The 18,752-nt window shown below is 50.9% G+C and overlaps 1 protein-coding gene across 1 annotated transcript in view; it reads right to left on the reverse strand.

The window, feature by feature from the left end:
* Positions 1-18,752, reverse strand: part of EPS15L1 (epidermal growth factor receptor pathway substrate 15 like 1) — a 92,312-nt gene that overhangs the window by 39,135 nt on the left and 34,425 nt on the right. The window contains exons 9-15 of the mRNA XM_054578847.1: positions 15,762-15,821; positions 12,325-12,558; positions 8,101-8,258; positions 7,130-7,286; positions 6,791-6,876; positions 4,047-4,119; positions 314-475 (exon numbers count right to left, since the gene is read on the reverse strand). Of these exons, the coding sequence (XP_054434822.1) occupies positions 314-475; positions 4,047-4,119; positions 6,791-6,876; positions 7,130-7,286; positions 8,101-8,258; positions 12,325-12,558; positions 15,762-15,821 (930 nt within the window). The remainder of the gene's footprint in view (positions 1-313; positions 476-4,046; positions 4,120-6,790; positions 6,877-7,129; positions 7,287-8,100; positions 8,259-12,324; positions 12,559-15,761; positions 15,822-18,752) is intronic.

An 18,752-nucleotide genomic window follows, 5' to 3' on the forward strand; every position in this document is an offset into this window, starting at 1 on the left:
AGGCTACAGCCTCTCCCTGGTTTCTAATGGGCAGTGAAGACAGCAGAGGAGGGAGAGGGGTGTGCCGGACACCCATGCTGTCAGGCACGGGCCAGCACGGGCTGTGTATCCGGGGAGGGGGGACCATATTCGCTCTTATGACTTGACAGGTGAGACTGAGGTCAGGCCCCAAATGCATGATACTTTTCCAAATGACATGTCCAACTACTTTGTTAAACTGGCAGGATTCTCCACATTGTACTTCAAGGGCATCGTGAGTTCTGAGAAGTCCTCAGGAAGCTCCCTCCCCGTGCTGGGCCCGGGTGTGACTCACCATCTGAGTCTCGTCCTGGCACTTCTGCCTGACGTCACTCAGCATGTCTCGGAGCTTGGCCTTCTGCTGGTCCATTTCGTCCAGGCGGTCCTGGGCATCCTGTTTCTGAGCTTCCAGCTCTTGTAAACTGCTTGTTTCCCGGTCTAAGTCATTCTGTAATTCCTAGGGACAGGTTGTGTGACTGGACGTGAGACTGGTGAAAGCGGGCCATGCTGATATGAGAGGTCACAGCCCGGGCGGGAGGCCCTGGACACTCATGCTCAGGGTAGCACCTGCACACACCCACTGCTAATGTGTGCATCTCCGCTGAGTGACTTGGCTCAATCTTTCATTAAGTCCCTCAGCAAATAGTTACCAATGGCCTAAGAGAGGCCAGGCACCAGGAGAGGGGCTGGGTCCCTGGAGAGAAGAGCTCTCTAGTGACCTGTGGCAAGGGGTGGTCAGGGGAGCGGTGTCACCTGAGCACAGATGAACTGAGACGAAAAGCACGAGAGACAGCAAGGGTGCTGTCAGAGTCACAGGGGACACAGGAAGACCAGACTGATACTATATGGGTGGAGAAGACCCCAGTGGAAGCACCATTTAGGATGGACCTGAAGAACAAACAGGCAACATCCAGAAAAAGTGGCAGGAATGTGACCGTGGCATCTCAGATGCGCTCCATGTTCACCAGTCTCAAGTAAATTCAAAGATCCACCAGAGAGGCCTGGTGGAAGGGGCCACAGAGGCTCTGAGTGGGGCAGGGGTGTCCACTCCAGCCGGAGTAAAGGAAAACAGAATAAGGGTGGCAGAGGCTACACTCGCTTCTGCAACAGGAAGTCCCCGCAGGTCGTTCGGTGTGGGAGGGGGACCTGCTGATTCTCCATTGCTAAAGCCCCTCCAAGTCAGTCGTATCTACAAAGATGGTCAGTGCAGGAAGCCTTGGCCCCGACAACTATGCCACTAGGAAAAACATCCTTAAAGATGTGTGCGGCGTGTGAAAACATAAACATCTGTAACAGCAAAATCATCAACAATGCAAATGCAACCAGGCAGGGCTGGTGATGACTCACGGTACAGCCCACTCAAGGGACCAGGGACGGTGCACCTCAGGCTCCAAGTTACAATATGAAACAAACAAGGGTGCAACAGAGCACATGTGTGTTCCACCCTGGTGCTCATCCAAACAGGAAAGGGAGAATATGCATAGATGTCGCTTTTTAAACATGAACAGGAAGCCCTCCTGGTAGGAATCCACCGTACCTCTGGGGCCAAGGACAGGACAGGAGGCTCCTCATTTCTGGTTTTCAACCAGACAAGTGTAATATGGGGTATCTTATTTACCTGAAATAGGGTGGCAAAAGAGAATGTAGCCCGAGGGGCAGACACAGGGAGCCAGGATGGCGGGGAGGGGCTTCAGGCTGGGCCCAGGGAGATGTGATGGTGGCCTGGGCAAGGTGGTCGCTGTGGAATCACAGGCAAGTGCAAACCTGAGAGCACCTGAGCAGGTGAGGAAGCACAGGTAGTAGGGCCGATCCCCAGGGCTAGCCTGAGCTGCGGCGGCTGGCGCCTTTTCAGGACAACACCCGAAGAACCTGAAGAAGCCGCAGGATTTCCCTCTCCCTGCCTGGAAGACAGGAACATCACAGCTCTCTCCTCTCTCACCAGGCAAAATGCATCTCTAAGTTATTTTGGGGTGCTGGGTTCTCTGTTCCCCAGTCTCCCTGCCCATGACCTTTAAATCATGGAGCACATCCCAAGTCTGTCAAGTTTGGGAGGTAACACAGAATGTCTGAAAGAGGGTTGGGGGTGGAGAGTGGGAGGTGTGGGTTTATCACATCTGAGGGAAGGATGGGTGATGGGGGAGGGGGGGCGAAGTGGGGAAGCGGGTCTGGCCCAGAGTGGCAGCCTGGGGCGGCAGGTAGCCAACAGCCTGGGCCTGGAAGGGAGTCTGGGCCTTGTTCTGTAACAGATAAGGAGCCACTGAAGAGCACCAGGGATGAAGACCCGCCAGCTCATGTTTAAGACGGGTGCTGGGGTCAGAGCTGGGGAGGTACCTGAGGAAAGGGAGGAAAGGCATAACCCATACAGCCCACAGACTCAATGCGATCCCCGCCAGAACCCCAGGTAGCTCCTGTGCAGAGACGAACAAGCAGATCCCAGACTTCATAAGGAACTTCAAGGGAGCCAGACTAACCAATAAAATCTTGAAAAAGAAGAACAAAGATGACAGATTCATACTTTTTGATTTCAAAACCTACCACAAACCTACAGTCATCAAGACAGTGTGGTACTGGCATAGAGCAGACATACAGACCAGTGGGACAGACTGATACAGAGAGCGAGGAGCCAGTGAAGAAGGGTCTGGACACAGCACGGCATGAACCGACAAGAGTCCCGACCACTCGTTCTGCAGCCTGAAGCTATGACAGAGGCCACTTCCCCCAGGCTGGTGAGCAGGCACTGAGTGCCGTCCGCCCTGTGTCCCATGAAGTTCTCCAGTCCCTTGTGCGTAAGTGCAGGGAACAAGCAGGAGAGTTTCCCAGCACCCCATGAGCCTAAATTGGCTTTCCCTAGCCCAGCTCAGGTCCCCGCCCTTGGAAGTGGCCCAGATCGAACCAGCCACTCAGGTGGCACACACTGCAGCCAGACGCTGCTCTCGGCTCTGTGCAGAGCAGTCCATGCACTGACACTCACTGCCATCCCACCTAGAGATGAAGGCCAGGAAGCTAAGCCACCCTCCCCCGGTCACCCAGGTGGGATGCGGCGAGCTGGCGTCCTAACCTCTTGGCTGTGCCCCTCTCCCCCCAGCTCTGAGTTCAGAGCACTCAAGGCCCCCAGGCAGAGGCAGCCCCAACGCAGCCTCACTCTCAGGGCCCCACGGCCGCCTCAGGGGCAGTCTTCTCCCAGTGGCAGCGCCTTCTCTATCCATTCACACCTGAGACATTGCAGGAACTTATATCTCTTCAAGAGTGTAGCTCCCAAGTGCTGACCATTCTGTTTCTGGGAGAGCCTCCCTTCTGCTCACTGACTAGCTTGGTCCACCCCAAGGGAGCGCTGAGCACCTGCCACCAGACCCCATGCAGCAGCCCCGCAACGAAAAACTAAAACACTCATTACCAATGTCACACAAGGCCTGGGGAGGTTACATAACTTGCCTGAAGTTGCACAGCTACTAAGGAGAATCTGCGCCCAGGCAGTAAGGTGACCCGAGTCCCTGCCATCACCACCACCCACCAGGAAACACACACTCTGAGCAGGAACGCCCTGAGGACAGGTCAGAGGCCACTGTCTGAACCTCACAAACTCAGGCTGAGCGAGAGAAGCCAGACACAAAAGGCCACATGTTGTATGATCCCATTTATATAAAATGTCCAGAAAAGACAAAATCCATAGAGACAGAAAGATTAGTGCCTTCTGCAGGAGGGGATGGGGAGTGATTACTAATGGTATCTTTTCGGGGTGATAAAAATGTTCTAGGACTAGAGACGATGGTAAAGCAAGATAGTATGTTAAACACCACTGATTACTGTATACTCTGGAACAGTGAATTGCACACAATGTGAATTATGTATCTCAAGAAAGAAAAAAAAGCCCCCGTCTATGATTATATGGAACTTAAGAAAATTCACTGGCAAGCCCCCACTGAGCCCCAGTCTCCAGTGAGAGCAGGGCCGCCTCCTGCCCCACTGATGGGGCTCCCTGTGCTGCAGCTGGCACAGGTCACCCCGACCGAAAGGAGCACCATGCTTACCTGCACCTCGTTCGTCTTCTGTCTGATGGCCTCTTCTTTTTCCCTAATGTCTTGTTCCAGTGAGTATTTCTCCCTGCGTGTTTAAAGGTATTTCAGGAAAGCACAGAGGAAGAGAGCAACCGGTGCCCAAGTGCAGACCCTCCACCCAACTTTGCAAGACCCAGCTGCGTCCGTCCTTATGGAAACCCACCCTGACTGACCCCAAGGTGGGGGCAGAAGCCCAGGAATGACCCCAGGGATCATGCACCGTAGGCGACCCCCTCGCCTGAGAGCATGGGTGACACCTGTGGGTGTGAGAGACACCGCTCCCACTGTGGCCCCAAGGGCCTTTTAAAGCAAAGGATTTTCAAAGAGGGAGTCAAAGTAATGCTCATGGTGTGAAGGACTTTAAAGACTGAGGTTTCACAGGGGAAGAGGCAGAACAAGTACCCAGTGGAAAGGAACCCCATGAACTAGATTCGGATTCCTCCCTTCCTGTCCCCTTCTCTCCCTTTCTCTCCCCTCTCATCGCAGTCTCTACTGCTTCCCCTTGTCCTCTTCTCTCCCTCTCAGTCAACAACACCTTGACCTCAGCTTTTTGAGACCCTGACCAGGGAGCCCGGTCAAACCCACTGGGACTTCTGGTCTACAGAGCTGTGCGCTAATACATGTGTGATGTTTTAAGCTGTTACACTTGCAGCAAAAAAAAAAAAGGGAAAAGTAATACTCTCCAAATCTTACATTCACTCGCTCACTCAGTAGTGAGCATCTACTGCTCAGAAACACCGAGTGCCGAGGTCGCAGGGACACACCACAAGAGGCCTCTACCCTCATGGAGCACACAGTCCAGTGAGGCAGACAAGTGACAGATCAATGCACAAGTGAATACACCTATGGGCCACAAAGGGAAATCCAACAGGGTAAGAAAAGAGAAGGAGTCTCAGGGAGGTGGCCTATGAATGGAAAACATAGTGGAAGAATGTTCCAGACACCAGGATAGGAAGGCAAAGATTGGCTGGGGAAGCCATGGTGAGAAGCTTAGAGATGCAAGTGAGGTGGGAATGTCCAGAAAGCAAGTAGCAAAAAGTAGCAGTGAGGCTCCCTGGTCCCCGGGGCCACCTCCAGCTACCCCTTCACGGGAGGCTGTGGTTGGCCACTGTGCATACACCAGGTGCTCAGCAGGGCCCTTCCTGTCTTCTCAACTGGACACAGTTCCCCTGAGCCCTGGTGGCAGAAACCAGCCTTGCTCTCCTCCACATGGACCAAATGTCTGTGCCCCTCACCAAATCCATAAGCTGAAACCCTACGCAATGGTATTAGGAGGTGGGGCTTTTGTGAGGTGATCAGGTCATGAGGCTGGATGGAGCCCTCACAAACAGGGTTAGTGCCCTTATAAAAAAGACCCCAGAGAGCCCCCTGACCTCCTCTGCCATGTGAAGGCGCAGCAAGAAGACAGCCATCTGCAAACCAAGGGGCGGCTTCATCAGACAGACACTAGATCTGCCGCGACCCTGACCTTGGACTGGCCGTCTCCAGAGCCTCAAGAAGTAAATGTCTGTTGATTAAGGCCCCCAGTCTATGGCATTTTCTTATAGCAGCCCCAAACGCACTGAGACACTCCTCTCGTGCCCAAAGAGGCTACCTCCGTGGCAGGAACATTGCTGGCCAACACACTCCGCCTCCTCCACCAGAACCCAGCACTTGCACAAGAAGGCTGCTCAGCTGCAGGCGCTGGCCTGGCCTGACTCGGACATTGGTGCTCCTTCCAAGATGCTCACCCTTGCACTGGAAGGCCCCTACCCCTCCTCCACCTGCAGTCCTGATTAACAGCCCGCTGGGGCTCTTGGACACTGGCCTCCATCTCCACAGACCCTCTCAGCCTTGCCAGGCTGCCCGCATTGATCTCTGATTTGGAAGACACAGCCCCTGGAGATGGCAGAACGGGAGCCGTCCTCTGGACTGAGCATGAAGGTGGGGGTCTGGCTTCTTCAGCAGCCCAGGCTGAGTCTTTGTAACCCCACAAATGTTCCTATCTGATAACTGACTTGCCTTTGCTTCTCAGGGCTCTGCTGTGCTGACGGCCCCCAGTTGTAAGTGGGATTCAGCTCACTCTGGCAAAGTGTTGCCATTTTCCTTTTTGGACCAAGTGCTCTCCTTCCCATGGAGAGCAAAGTGCCTCTGGCCCTTCTGTTCATGCCCGGAAGTAAGGAGAGAGTACCCTTCCCCAGAATTAACTAAAAAGAGGATGCAGTTCTGATGAGGATCACAGGGGCATACAGGAAGTGGGTATATTTCTTTATGCCAGACTCTGAGAGTACACACACTCTGTCCAAAGCCCTCATTCACATGTGGGGAAACCGAGGCAGTGGGCACAGGGAGTGGAGCTGGAAACCTGGATGGGAGGCCTCTCTAACAGATTAGCTGTCAATCCTAAGCCATGAACACGCCACCCGAGACCCAGTCGATTTATGTGTCAGAGATAACAAGGCCTCTGATGAGGGTAGAGGGAGGTGCTGGTGCTGCCTGGCGACCACCTGTCTGAGACCCCACAACCCACACTGGCTCCAACGAAACGCTCATCTATGCGAGCTCATTAAGCCACTTCAGAAACTCAGGAAAGTCTGTGTCCCTTTGCTTTTAATGAACAAACTATTGATGGTCAACTTTCCAGAGTCTCTGAAGCCTCTCTAACACTTCTGATAGCAGCCAGGGGCAGGGTTTGTGTGAGAACAGGAGTCTGAGGGGAAGGAGCCACGCTCACATACCTTTGTAGCTGGGCGATCTCCTGACTGATATCATCGAGTTCTTTAACACCAGTGAACTCCCCCGATCCAAGAGAACTTGAGCTGTCCTGGAACCAAATTCAGGTGTGGGGTCACATATTACCACACTGACCTCACCACACAGCAGGGACTAACAGGTCTTAGAATGAGGGATAAAACCATCTCTCTCCCCCTCCCCGCTGTGCCCGCGCGTGGGAGCTGCCTGGACATCTAGACACCCCAGAGGCCCCTAGGGCAGGCTCACACGGGCCGCCAGCGCCACCTGGTGGCGGGCTGTGGAAGAGATTCAAACAAGTCAGGGGCGCACCAGCTGCTACTCACCGGGATAGGGGTGCCTCTCTCTGAGGGTGGGATCATGTCTGGCGAGAGGACCTGAGGGGGGTCGATGCCTTTACTGACCTTCTGCTGAATGAAATACATAGCTAACGCGAATTGGTCTTTGCTTAACTTCCCTGTTTGCCTCGTATCGGCCAGGGCCCTGGGAGAAACACGGGGAGGGCTAAATTACACATCACAGACTTCAGGTTCAGGATTCACCCAGAGCAGCTAGTACCAGTCATGGAACCCATACTTTTAAAAACTGGATGACAATGATAAAAACAGACCATAGAGCAACGCCTTTTCTACTGAACATCCCACCCTGGGGGATCAGTGCTGGCCTCCCACCTGAGCTTCCTACCCAAAGGTTGATCGAGGAGGAGCTGTTGGGGCAGGAGGGGGCTCCCTCTTGGCTATTCATTGCGTGCGGGTGGTAGACACGACGGGCTAGCACACAGCGCCCACTCCCACGGCCTGCACTGGTCACCAGCCTGCACAGGGCACAGCCTCCACTGCCCAGGCTGCTGGGCCTTTGGGGCCCTCACCGCACAGTCCCCCAGAGGTGACAGGGCCAAGCACCTCCACCCCAACTGACGCCGATGGAGGCTGGAGCTCCTGCTAGAACCAGCATAATGTCCAGCAAGAACTGGTCCCAGGTGTTCAAGCAGGTCACCCCAGAGCTCTCTGGGGGGATGAGAAGAGGCCCTCCTGCTGGAGGAAAGTGAACTGACAACTGTGAAATAGATCTTTACACCTGAACCTCACTCAGCCCCCATCAGACTGGGGAAAATAAAGTAGGAGACACCTAGACCCTTCAGGCCCCTGACTATCACACTCGCCTCCCCCACTCAGCCCTCGGCCCTTCATATAGCACAGCCTCATTTCCACGGGGCCCCTCTGAACCATTCACAGCCATCACCCGTCACAGAGAGGCCCAAATAACGAAGAGCAGATGTCCATCGCTCTGTCCTTACCATATGTGTGCTAGAAGGGTCTGGTTGAGGCCAGAGTGCATGAAGATCTCCTTCACCTCCTGGCCGCTCACATAGCCATCCAGGTCCAGGTCGGTCTTCAGGAATATCTCATCAAAGCGCATCTTGTCTGCCACTGGCACCACCCAGTTCACTGCTGGCTGAAAGGGGTTTTTTTTAAATGGTTAATCCCCAAGCTTTTCATCACCTACAAACACACTTAAAGTGTTTTCACAGCACTAGCTGGGGAGCTCAGTTGGTTAGAGCACTGTCCCAATATGCCAAGATTGCAGGTTCGATCTCCAGTCAGGGCACATACAAGAAGCAACCAGTGAATGCATGGATAAGTGGAACAACAAATCTATGTTTCTCTTTCTCTCTACCTTCCTCTCCCTCTCTCTCTCTTAAAAAAATAAATCAGTAAAGTGCTTTCACATGCATTTTAGCAGAAAAGCTTCCTCAGGACTCCATGAGCCTAGAGGGAAGACAGGATCTCTGCTCTATAAGAGGGAAACTGAGGCTGAAAGAGGTTAATACTAACTCAGTCAATCTCACCCAGTGGCTAGCCTGCACCTCTTTGCATTCCATCACGGCACCTCATTCTCCTTGTGCTGAGAGAGAGGTAAAGACCCACCAGGTCTGTCCACCAACAGCCCTTCCATCCCTACTGCCAGGGGTGATCTTCCAGGAAGGGCTTCAAGAGTGTTGGGCAAGAGCCTCCGGACCACCCATTTTGGAAGGCCTGTCTCCTGAGAACCGGCCCAGCTCTCACATCAGCCTTTCCGATCTGCAATCTTCTGTCTGCAAACACTTCTCTGTAGCCACCAGGGGTGTCTGATGGCCAAGGTGCCAGGATTCTGTACTCCATCCTTTGCCCCTGCCCTGACTCCATGTGACACAGCGGCCCCCCGGTGAGGCATCAGCGTGTGCACAGCACTGACGGGAACCTCTGATGAGCACGCCCAGCATTCTCGGGGAAGGGCGCTGCCCTGCCAGACGGGCGCTAGGCGACCTCGGCACACGTGGAGCTCTCATACTGCCTGTTCAAGTTTACTAAAGAAGGGCAAATGCCAGCAGGGGTCCACTGGGGCCTTCCACCTCCTGATTCTGGGGCTTCAAGGCCCTTTGGACACGGAGGTGGCCCCTAAGATTGCTAATTCTGGATATGTCGTATCTGAGTTTGGGCACTCTCATGGCACCAAGTTCCACAGCACCTCTACCCCTTTTTCTAGAGAAGTTCCTCCTCATCTGTTTTTCATCAATAAGGCTCCCTTGTTACCCAAATCCAGCAGGACCCTGATGTGAGCACTAGGAATCCAGGAAGTGAAGCTGGGAAGCCAGGGCACTACGTCACCTAGATTGTTTCAGTTCGGGGTTCCGGATATGGAGCAGAATAACTTAGTACAGCAAGGAAAGGATCAAAACACTTGTCAGAATCTATGGACCAAATTAAAAAAGCAAGGGCTCTAGCAGCAAGACTTCAGGCAGCGAGAGAGACCTGCATTTTATTTGCCACACTATGTGACTCCTGCAAGCTGTTTCCCATCTGCTGTGGAATAGGGTCAGATGAGTTGCACATGCAGAACTCTAATGAAGATGACACTTGCTGTTTTAAGTCAAGCGGCTGGTGTAAGCTAAACCTCAGATACTGCAAAACCCAGGGAAGAAGAGCGAGCAGGTCAGACAGGCTGAGCTGAAGGGGAGAACGGTCTCTGCCTGGAACAACAGGAGTCCTGAAGTTTGCTGCGCGAACAGAATGATTACTGGGATATCCGGGTGTGTCAGCAGCAAAACCCCAATGCCTGCTTGGCTACAAAGCCACACGGGACAGACTTCCCTTAGAAATGGGTTTAACGTCAGCCCAGTAGCCAAAGGCCCCCAGTGAATGGTGACAGACCCTGGTGGCTGGAAGAGGCTTCCTCCCACACCTGGCCATGAAGGCAGGGCCAGCTGGCCCTTGGCGGAGCCACAGACAGGGTGTTGCTGACTTGGAGGTAAGAGAAGTGGGGGGAGAGTAGGGTGACTGTGAGTCCCCAGAAATACTCATTCTCTTATCTGTGATTCTGCCAGTTGACCCTATTCCCGAAAGGGACTCACACTTCCACACCCACCTCTGACCCTAACGGTGGCCACTAGTAAAACTGGTCTAGTTGCGGGCGACGGCACTGGTAGCATGCTCCTAGGAAGCATGCTCCTGGGGTCTGGGGAGAGCCACCAGATCCCCAGGGAGGGGGTTATGAGGTTGGCTGATCTGTGTCCGTCAGCAACTTCAGCCCCACTTGTTTCCTTGTCAGGACAGTATGTACCCGCTAACCTGGCCGATAGCACTGAACAAGAACTCTCAGCAAGGAGCCTGCAAACTCAAGGAGGTACTAGGTTATCTTGGAAAGCGAAAGCTTGCACAGGTCTAAGTGCCCAGCCTTACCCCCTCTCTGCCCCCACCCTACTGTCACCTTGCTCACCCTGCCCTGGCCTTCTTCCTGTTTCTAGAACTCACCAGGGACTGTCCAGCTGGCCCCACCTGTAGGAGCATGCCCCACTGTTCACCCAGAAACTTCCAGGCCAGGCCCTGTCCTGGTTTATTATGGCCGCCAGACCTTCATTAATTTATTGATTTCCTTATCATTTGCCCGCCTTCCCACAAGGGCAGGGGCGTATTCCACAGTCACTGCGGCAGCCCCACCCCAAGGACCTCCAAAACACGCCGGGCCCAGGTGGAGAGTTGCTAAAGCTACCTGGCTGGGCCATCTAGACACTGGGCTTCCTAGAAGACAGCCACGTAAAACTCACCAACCAGAGGCTAGCAGCTGTGGGCCTTAACCTCCACCTGGCCAGGGCACTTCTGGAGCTGTGCTAGCCTGTGTCCAAGCCACCTGACCCCCGCTGATCGCCTTTTTTTAACTCTAGGGTGCAATAGTGCGCTCTATCAGCTCCTTGAAAATGAGCCTCCTGAGTCAGAGGTAATATGTCATGAACAAGAGAAGTCACTGTCTGATTATGCACTTCTCCTTTTCCGAAGTCGCATGGTGGTGCTGGCTGGCGTCCTTGTCACATTCACTGCTTTGCCTTTGAAACCACAGATGAGGCAGAAAGCAAAACATGATTACAGATGTAACTCGTTCACATTCTTACAGTTTTAGACAATCTCAAAGATATGCTTTTATAAAGATGTGGCACTTGCCAGAAGAAAAAAAGTTTTTTTGATGTAAGATGTTACGTGTGTGGAGTCTGAACCCCCGTGTGTCTTTCCATAAAACCTCTCACTCACCTAATCATTCAACATACATTCACTGAGCATCAAAATACCAGAGATGTTCCTGACAATGAGGCTATTACAAAGACCCAACTCTGCTCTCATAAAGCTACAAGGCGTGTGTATGTAAACAGACCGTAATAATTCACTGTAGAATAGGCCAGATGTGGGAACCTAGAAGAATGTGGGGAAGAGGGAGAAGGCCGGTGGCGTGGGTAGGACCTGGGCATTGCTGGGTAATGGTGTGGCCACACCAGGCTCCTTGATGAGGTGCCCCCATGAGTGAAGGGCTCACTAAGCTATGTGCCACAGTGCCATCTGGAGACACCACTCCCAACACAGGGACTGCCTGAAGCAGGAGGGGCCGAGACCTGAGGAGGGAACCTGCCAGGAGGTGGGAACTTGAGTGTGTTTGAGGAAAGGTGGTATTTATGTGAACGTGAATGAGAAAGTTAATTCTAAATCCCTGTTGATATGGTCTGAATGGGTGTCCTCCCAAATTCATATGTTGAAATTCTAACCACGAATGCGATCATGTCAGAAGGTAGGGCCTTTGGAAGGCAATTAGGTGATAAGGGTGGAGCCCTCATAAATGGAATTAGTGCCCTTATAAATGGACCCCAGAGAGCTCCCTCACCCCTTCCACCGCGTGAGAGCACAGAAAGACGACGGCTGCCTATGAGCCAGAAAGCCCCCACCAGTTGCACAATCTGCCCATGCCTTGATCTTGAACTTCCATCCTCCTAAACTATGAGATATAAATGTCTGTTGTTTACAAACCATCTAGTCTATGGTATTCTGTTAACAGCAGCCCAAATGGGCTAAAATAGCTGTCACAACTAGTTTTAAGTTAATCATAAGTGTTGTCCTTTTTGGGGTCACAGAATGCTTGCTCCCAAGAAACATCTTGCTAGAGCTCTACACATGCAGACGGCTGCACTGAGAAGCGGACACGTACACAGAGGGCACCGTACCTGCGTTTGCTTGATGCTGTGCTTGGGAGACAAGCTGCCCGTGCTGTTCAGGCTGCTGACGCTGCCATGAGAAGGCGTGGAGCGGAGACTGTCTTTGGGTGGGGGGCTGGCAGGCAGGACAGGCACAGCGCCCGGGAATACTGCCTTCTTTCTCTTGGAGGGAGGGATGAGGGACGGGGGCAAAACGGAGGGCACAGGCTCCTTCTCAAGGGCTCGGTACACCAAGTGCATGGCCTGTGAGTGCAAAAGAGAATCACATTCAGGTGGCTAGGCTGAGAGTGGACAGAGGACAGTTCTATCAGAGTTGAAGTGACAAGACAAAGATAGTTCTTTTAGAGGCCACTCCTAAGGTAAACACAGTAAAAAATAACCTCTTCTAATAAGCTATATTTCCAATGCAAAATTTTCCAAGACATTTGTTAAATCATGTGAGACTGAATGAGTACAAAAGGAAGTCGGTCATGCCAGACTCCACACGTCCCTTCACTACACAGGAGGGCCACTGGCTCCACAGCGAACAACTTCCCAATACTGGAGTTCGGAAGTCTGAAGACACCGTGAGAGCTATGTGCACTTCAAGATATTCTGGAGACACAGAGACCTCCAGGAAAGGACAGGTGGCTCTTCTGTTTGAGGCAGGCAGGGAAAGGAAATTTTCTCTAAAACAAGGATTAAAAGTTTATTTTAATATGTAACAAAACCAAACCACAATTACAACCCTCTTCACTTCAAAATACTCTTTTAAGTTGCTATTTGCATAGAGAACAGGTCTTTAACATGGGTAGGTCATTAAAAAACTCTAAGAAAATGTTATACCCAGCTAGTGAAGAAAAGAAACACAAAATGACACAATTCTAAGACCCATTTATAAAAGAACATAAATCTTGGCTGACTGATGACAAACGATAAAAACAAAACAAGAAGAAATTCAGGGCTCATGAATGTGAGGAGAGGCACATTCCAGGTTCACTCTGGGCCAATCACCCCACTCCTGAGGACCCCCCCAAGTGCACTTGAATGATATGAACACTCTAAGTCAAGTGCAGTCAGAAGGAATGTAAAAAAATAAATAATGAGGGGGCTCAGGGAGGAGGCTGGGGAGTGATGTGTAATAGGGACACGGTTTCAGTTTTGCAAGATACAGAGAGTTCTGGAGACAGATGGCGGCACGGCTGCACAACAATGTGAATGTGCTTAATGGCACTGAACAGGACACTTAAAAATGGTTAAGATGGTAAATTTGATGTTATGTATACTCTACTACACACACACACACACACACAAATAACAATGGACAGCCAGTGAACATAATAGGATGACAAAGAAACTTTGAAAATGCTCAAACTGAAAAGGCAGAACAGAGCTGACGTGCGTGGGGAAAACACAACTGAGTACGACTGGGTGTCAGGGATCGAGGGGAATAGTAAGGGAAATCTAGAATTTCCTTGTAAAATGGTTTAGATTTAACCTAGAAGTTTAAAATCTCAAAGGCTTAGCACACATAGTTAAAATAATAATAAGCTGCACTTCATGTGTATGTTATTAAAAAAATCCCATTTTAAAGATGTTTAAAATTCTTAGAACAAAAGATGGATCTTAGGGATATGGTTGGGTATTCCCAGATAATTCACAATTTTTTTTTTAAATTTTGTTCTTTTCTTTGGAGATGGAGGGATTTGAACGTATTGTTTATTAAAGCCTTGCCCTTAACTACAGGGGTTACTTTGTTCTTTGTTTGAGATACAGTGGAATGAGGTGAGTGAGTAACATGGGAGTGAGGTGGGAGGGAGAGAGGAGGAAGAGCAGGGACAGAATGCCAGATGCACAGGATGAGGAGGGCGGGCTCGAGAGGAGGTCAGCCCAGCCCACCGGGCATCTGAAGAGGCGGGGGGCTGCTGCAGGGGTGTGGAAGGTGGCCCACAGGAGAGCCCGATCTACGCACAGCCCCACTGCTGTCACGACAAGAAGAGAGTGGGAGTGCCTGGGCCTAGGCACGGATGGAAGCAGATGTTGGTATGCTCGGCATGTCTACACGCATACTTACTCCCCAGCTATCGGCTGCAAGGACTGCGGAGCGGGGACACCCCAGGGGCACTGAGCACGCCAGGGCCCAGGCCCTGGTGTCCAACATCATTCTCCATGACAGGGACTGGGGCTCCCTGGAAAAATGCCTGATACAGGGGAGCCAGGAGTGTCTTATCGTGTCATGAGGAAGCAACTGGCCAGAGAATGATGGGATGTGACCAAAGGACAAAGAAGCCAGCTCGGAGGAGCTCCCACTGGGCCACACAAGTCATGCCAGTAAAGGATTGTAAACTGCAGAGCAAAGGACACATCCACTGGTTCACTCTGATTGGAACAAATTCCTGACCGTAGGCGGCCAGCTGGGAAATGTGCAAGGACCACCACCTGCAACCTCCAGAAGCTTAACTGGTGCAGGTGAGACTCCTGGAAGGATGGAGAACTAGCAGGTGCAACTCAGAGGGGTATCAGGGTGCTCAGTCTCCATGTGTCTCTCACATCAGGCTGAGACCAAAGAAAAAGAGCAACTGCAGGGAGAAACCCCAGCCTCCACTCTGACCTCGAGCAAGAACTGACACCGTCATAATGACATGTAATAAGATGTCACGTCTTATGAATGACATGTAATAAGACATCACATGTCCCATGGATGCCCCAGGAGAATGACACCAATCACCTTGGTGCAGTCCTGCCCCGTGAAAGTGCATGGCCTGGATCATCAGCGGGGACAGCAACACGCCCACGCTGAGGGACACTATAAACTGCACTCTTCAAATGTCCATGTGGCCATGCGACACAAAGACAGACCCAGCTGCCCCAGATGAGAGGACACAACAGAGGCAGGGCTACAGGACCTAACATACCAGGCTGGAGTCTCATTCGTTACAAAGGACATTTTGGGGATAAACAGCAAAATCTGAATAATGTCCTTAGATTAGATAACATATAGACACAATAATATATAAGGTATAACCTATAACAATAGATACTATAATAAATAATGTCAAAGTTCATTTCCTGATTTTGAAATGGAAAGTGGTTATTGAAGAGAATCCCCTGGTTTTAGGAAACACACACTGCAGTATTTTGGGTTTAAAATGTATCATGTCTGCAACTTACTCCAAAATGGTTCAAAAAAAGATTCATGGATGTGTATACACATACACATACACTCAAAGAAAGAGAGAGAAAGGGAGGGAAACAAATAAATGTGATAAAATGGTAACACTGGGGAATCTGAGTGAAGGTTACTCACAAAAAATTCTATATATTACTGTAACTTTTTTAAAAATCTTAATTATGTTGAAATAAACTCATAAAAATTAAAAAAGAAAAAATGAGTCCTGAACCCTTCCCTACCCCGCTGCATGAAAGGAACAACAGAATGGAGAAAGAGCGCCACAGCGGGGGCCTACCACAGCGAACTCATCTCTGTCCAGGTGTCCATCCTTGTCAATGTCGCTGAGGTCCCAGACCTGCAAGGAAAGAGCATCAAGGTTTACTGAGGGCGGGCGCCAAGGCTCACTACTGGGGGATAGTACCGAAGGCTTACTGGGGGCGGGGGGGCGGGTACCAAGGTTTACGGGGAGGGGGGGCAAGTACCAAGGCCTACTGAGCGGGGGTGCCAAGGCTTCCTAGGGAGGAAGGGCTGTTGGGCAGCAAGTGAGTCCACCAGAACTCAGATTCTGAGTGCGCGCTGGAGTTAAGTGCAAACAGTAAGAACCAGTCTGCAGGTTCTCTGAAAAACCATCATCCAATGAAATAGGAGTTCCAAGAACCATTCCATTATATTATGTTGATTTTTCTCTAAAAAATGATCATGACTATGATCACAGCATCCCTGAGTTTTTCCTCTATCACATAACAAAGAAATCTTAGACAGAGAAGATAGTTTGGTTTTGGCTCAGGTGTTGCTCTAAACATAAGACACCCCCCCCCCCACACACACACACACTCACACACATTCTCCATGCACAGGGTCATGAGCACACAGTTGAGCAGGTCTGTGGTGTCTCATCTCCTCTCGTCACCATCAGGAGACGGTGAGTCAGGTGCCATGGAATGTGCTAGGCCCACCTAGCACCTGAAAACCAGGCAGACAGGTATGGGTTCCCAGGAAAAGGCCACGTACCAGATTTTCTAAAGTACAGGTGAGGCACTGTCTTCCTGGCCCAAGTCAGCTCCCCTGAAGCAGCAGGCCTGCCTGGCGTGGACAACACGGGCACAGCACCAGTGCCCAAAGCTAAGGGGGCACCCAGGAGTCCCTCTGAGATGCTTCACATGCCGGTACCCCTCCCCACGCCCATCAATCATTAGGGACTTCAGCCCAGGGATGTTTCTCACATGTGGGCCCTCCTCTCCACCCTGCTGTGTCTTTGGCTCTGGCCTCTCAAACATTCTAGAGGCCAGAGCCTCCAGCTGGCCTCCCTGCCTCTAGTCCTATCCCCAGGGTCATCACAGAGACTGCTCTAGAATAAACTCTGACCCTGCCCTGCTCTGCCCTGCCTTGCCCTACTGACAGCTCCTCAGTCTGGCACACGGAGCCCGTAACAGGTCCGGCAACCCAGGCCAGCCTCCTAGGACTCCACCTTGACCTCTAGGGATGCCAAAGTATTAATAGTCCCTTCAAGCATATGGATGTCCTTTTAAAGGTGTTCAGGAAAGCTGGTGATAGTAAAGCCATGTTACTAGCCTTAAAGACAATGAGGTTATTAAAGTCCATGAAAATGGATATAAGAAACTTGAGAGAGAGAAAGAGAGAGAGAGAGAATTGATTATGCTATTACAGTTGTCCCATGTTGTTCTCCCCTTTACTCTCCCTCTCCTACACCCCGTCTCCCACCAGCATTCCCCCACTCTCCTTAGTTCATGTCCATGGGTCGTATGTATTAGTTCTTCGGCTTCTCCATTACCTATACTATTCTTAACCTCCCCCTGCCCATTTTGTACCTACTATTTAACTTCTTATTCCCTGTACCTTTCCCCCCATTTTCCTCTACCCGCCTCCCCTCTGATCTCCATTTCCGTGATTCTGTTCCTGTTTCTATTTGTTTGCTTTTTTTTTTAGGTTCAGTTGTTGATAGTTGCGAGTTTGTTTTCATTTTACTGTTCATAGTCTTTGATCTTCTTCTTTTTCTTAGATAAGTCCCTTTAACATTTCATATAATAAGGGCTTGGTGATGATGAACTCCTTTAACTTGACCTTATCTGGGAAGCACTTCATCTGCCCTTCCATTCTAAATGACAGCTTTTCTGGATAGAGTAATCTTGGGTGTAGGTCGTTGCCTTTCATGACTTTGAATACTTCTTGCCAGCCCCTTCTTGCCTGCAAGGTTTCTTTCGAGAAATCAGTGGATAGTCTTATGAGAGCTCCTTTGTAGGTAACTGTCTCCTTTTCTCTTTCTGCTTTTAAGATTCTCTCCTTATCTTTAATCTTGGGTAATGTAATTACGATGTGCCTTGGTGTGCGCTTCCTTGGGCCCAACTTCTTTGGGACTCTCTGAGCTTCCTGGATCTCCTCCAAGTCTATTTCGTTGGCCAGATTGGGGAAGTTCATTATTTTTTCAAAAAAGTTTTCAATTTCTTGCTCTTCCTCTCCTCCTTCTGGCACCCCTATGATTCGGATGTTGGAACACTTAAAGTTGTCCTAAAGGGTCCTAAGCGTCTCCTCATTTTTTTGAACTCTTGTTTCTTCATTCTGTTCTGGTTGAATGTTCATCTCTTCCTTCTTCCCCAAATCATTGATCTGAGTCCCGGTATCCTTCCCTTTACTGTTGGTTTCCTGTATGTTTTTGTTTCACTTTATGTAGCCTTCACTTTTTCCTCCATTTTGCGACCATACTCAACCCATTCAGTGAGCATCCAGCTTACTAGTGTTTTGAACTGTGCATCTGATAGGTTGGCTATGTCTTCATCATTTAGTTCTAATTTTTGGAGCTTTGATCTGTTCTTTCATTTGGACTGTACTTCTTTGTCTCAGCGCACCTGTTATGTTGGAAGGGGTGGAGCCTTAGGTATTTACCAGGGCAGGGCAACCCAGGTCACTGCGTTGTGATACTGTATGTGAGAGAGGGGTCCAAGAGGGAACAGTGCTGGTTGCTGGGCTCTCGGCCATCTTTCAGTCACTTCCCCCACTACCCACAAGCAAACTGGGCGCTTCTGGTGCTGATTCCAGGGTGGGTGGGTTAGTGTACGTTCTAAGACCCCGTGGGTCTCTCCAATGAACTCATCTGTGAGACTGGGAGTTTTTCCTGCCACTGTATCCTCCACAGATTTTTACAGCCAGAAGTTTTGAGGATTTCTTTTTCCCCCACTAAACCCTGGATTGCATGGTCTGTCTCACTCTCCAGCTGTTCATCCAGGTTTATCCGCACGCAAACGTGGGACCGCCCAGTCCTCCAGCCACC

The sequence above is a fragment of the Pteronotus mesoamericanus genome, unplaced genomic scaffold (genome assembly GCF_021234165.1).
Source record: "Pteronotus mesoamericanus isolate MK-2021 breed Mesoamerican mustached bat unplaced genomic scaffold, CSHL_Meso_final contig_502, whole genome shotgun sequence".
Lineage (NCBI taxonomy): Eukaryota > Metazoa > Chordata > Mammalia > Chiroptera > Mormoopidae > Pteronotus > Pteronotus mesoamericanus.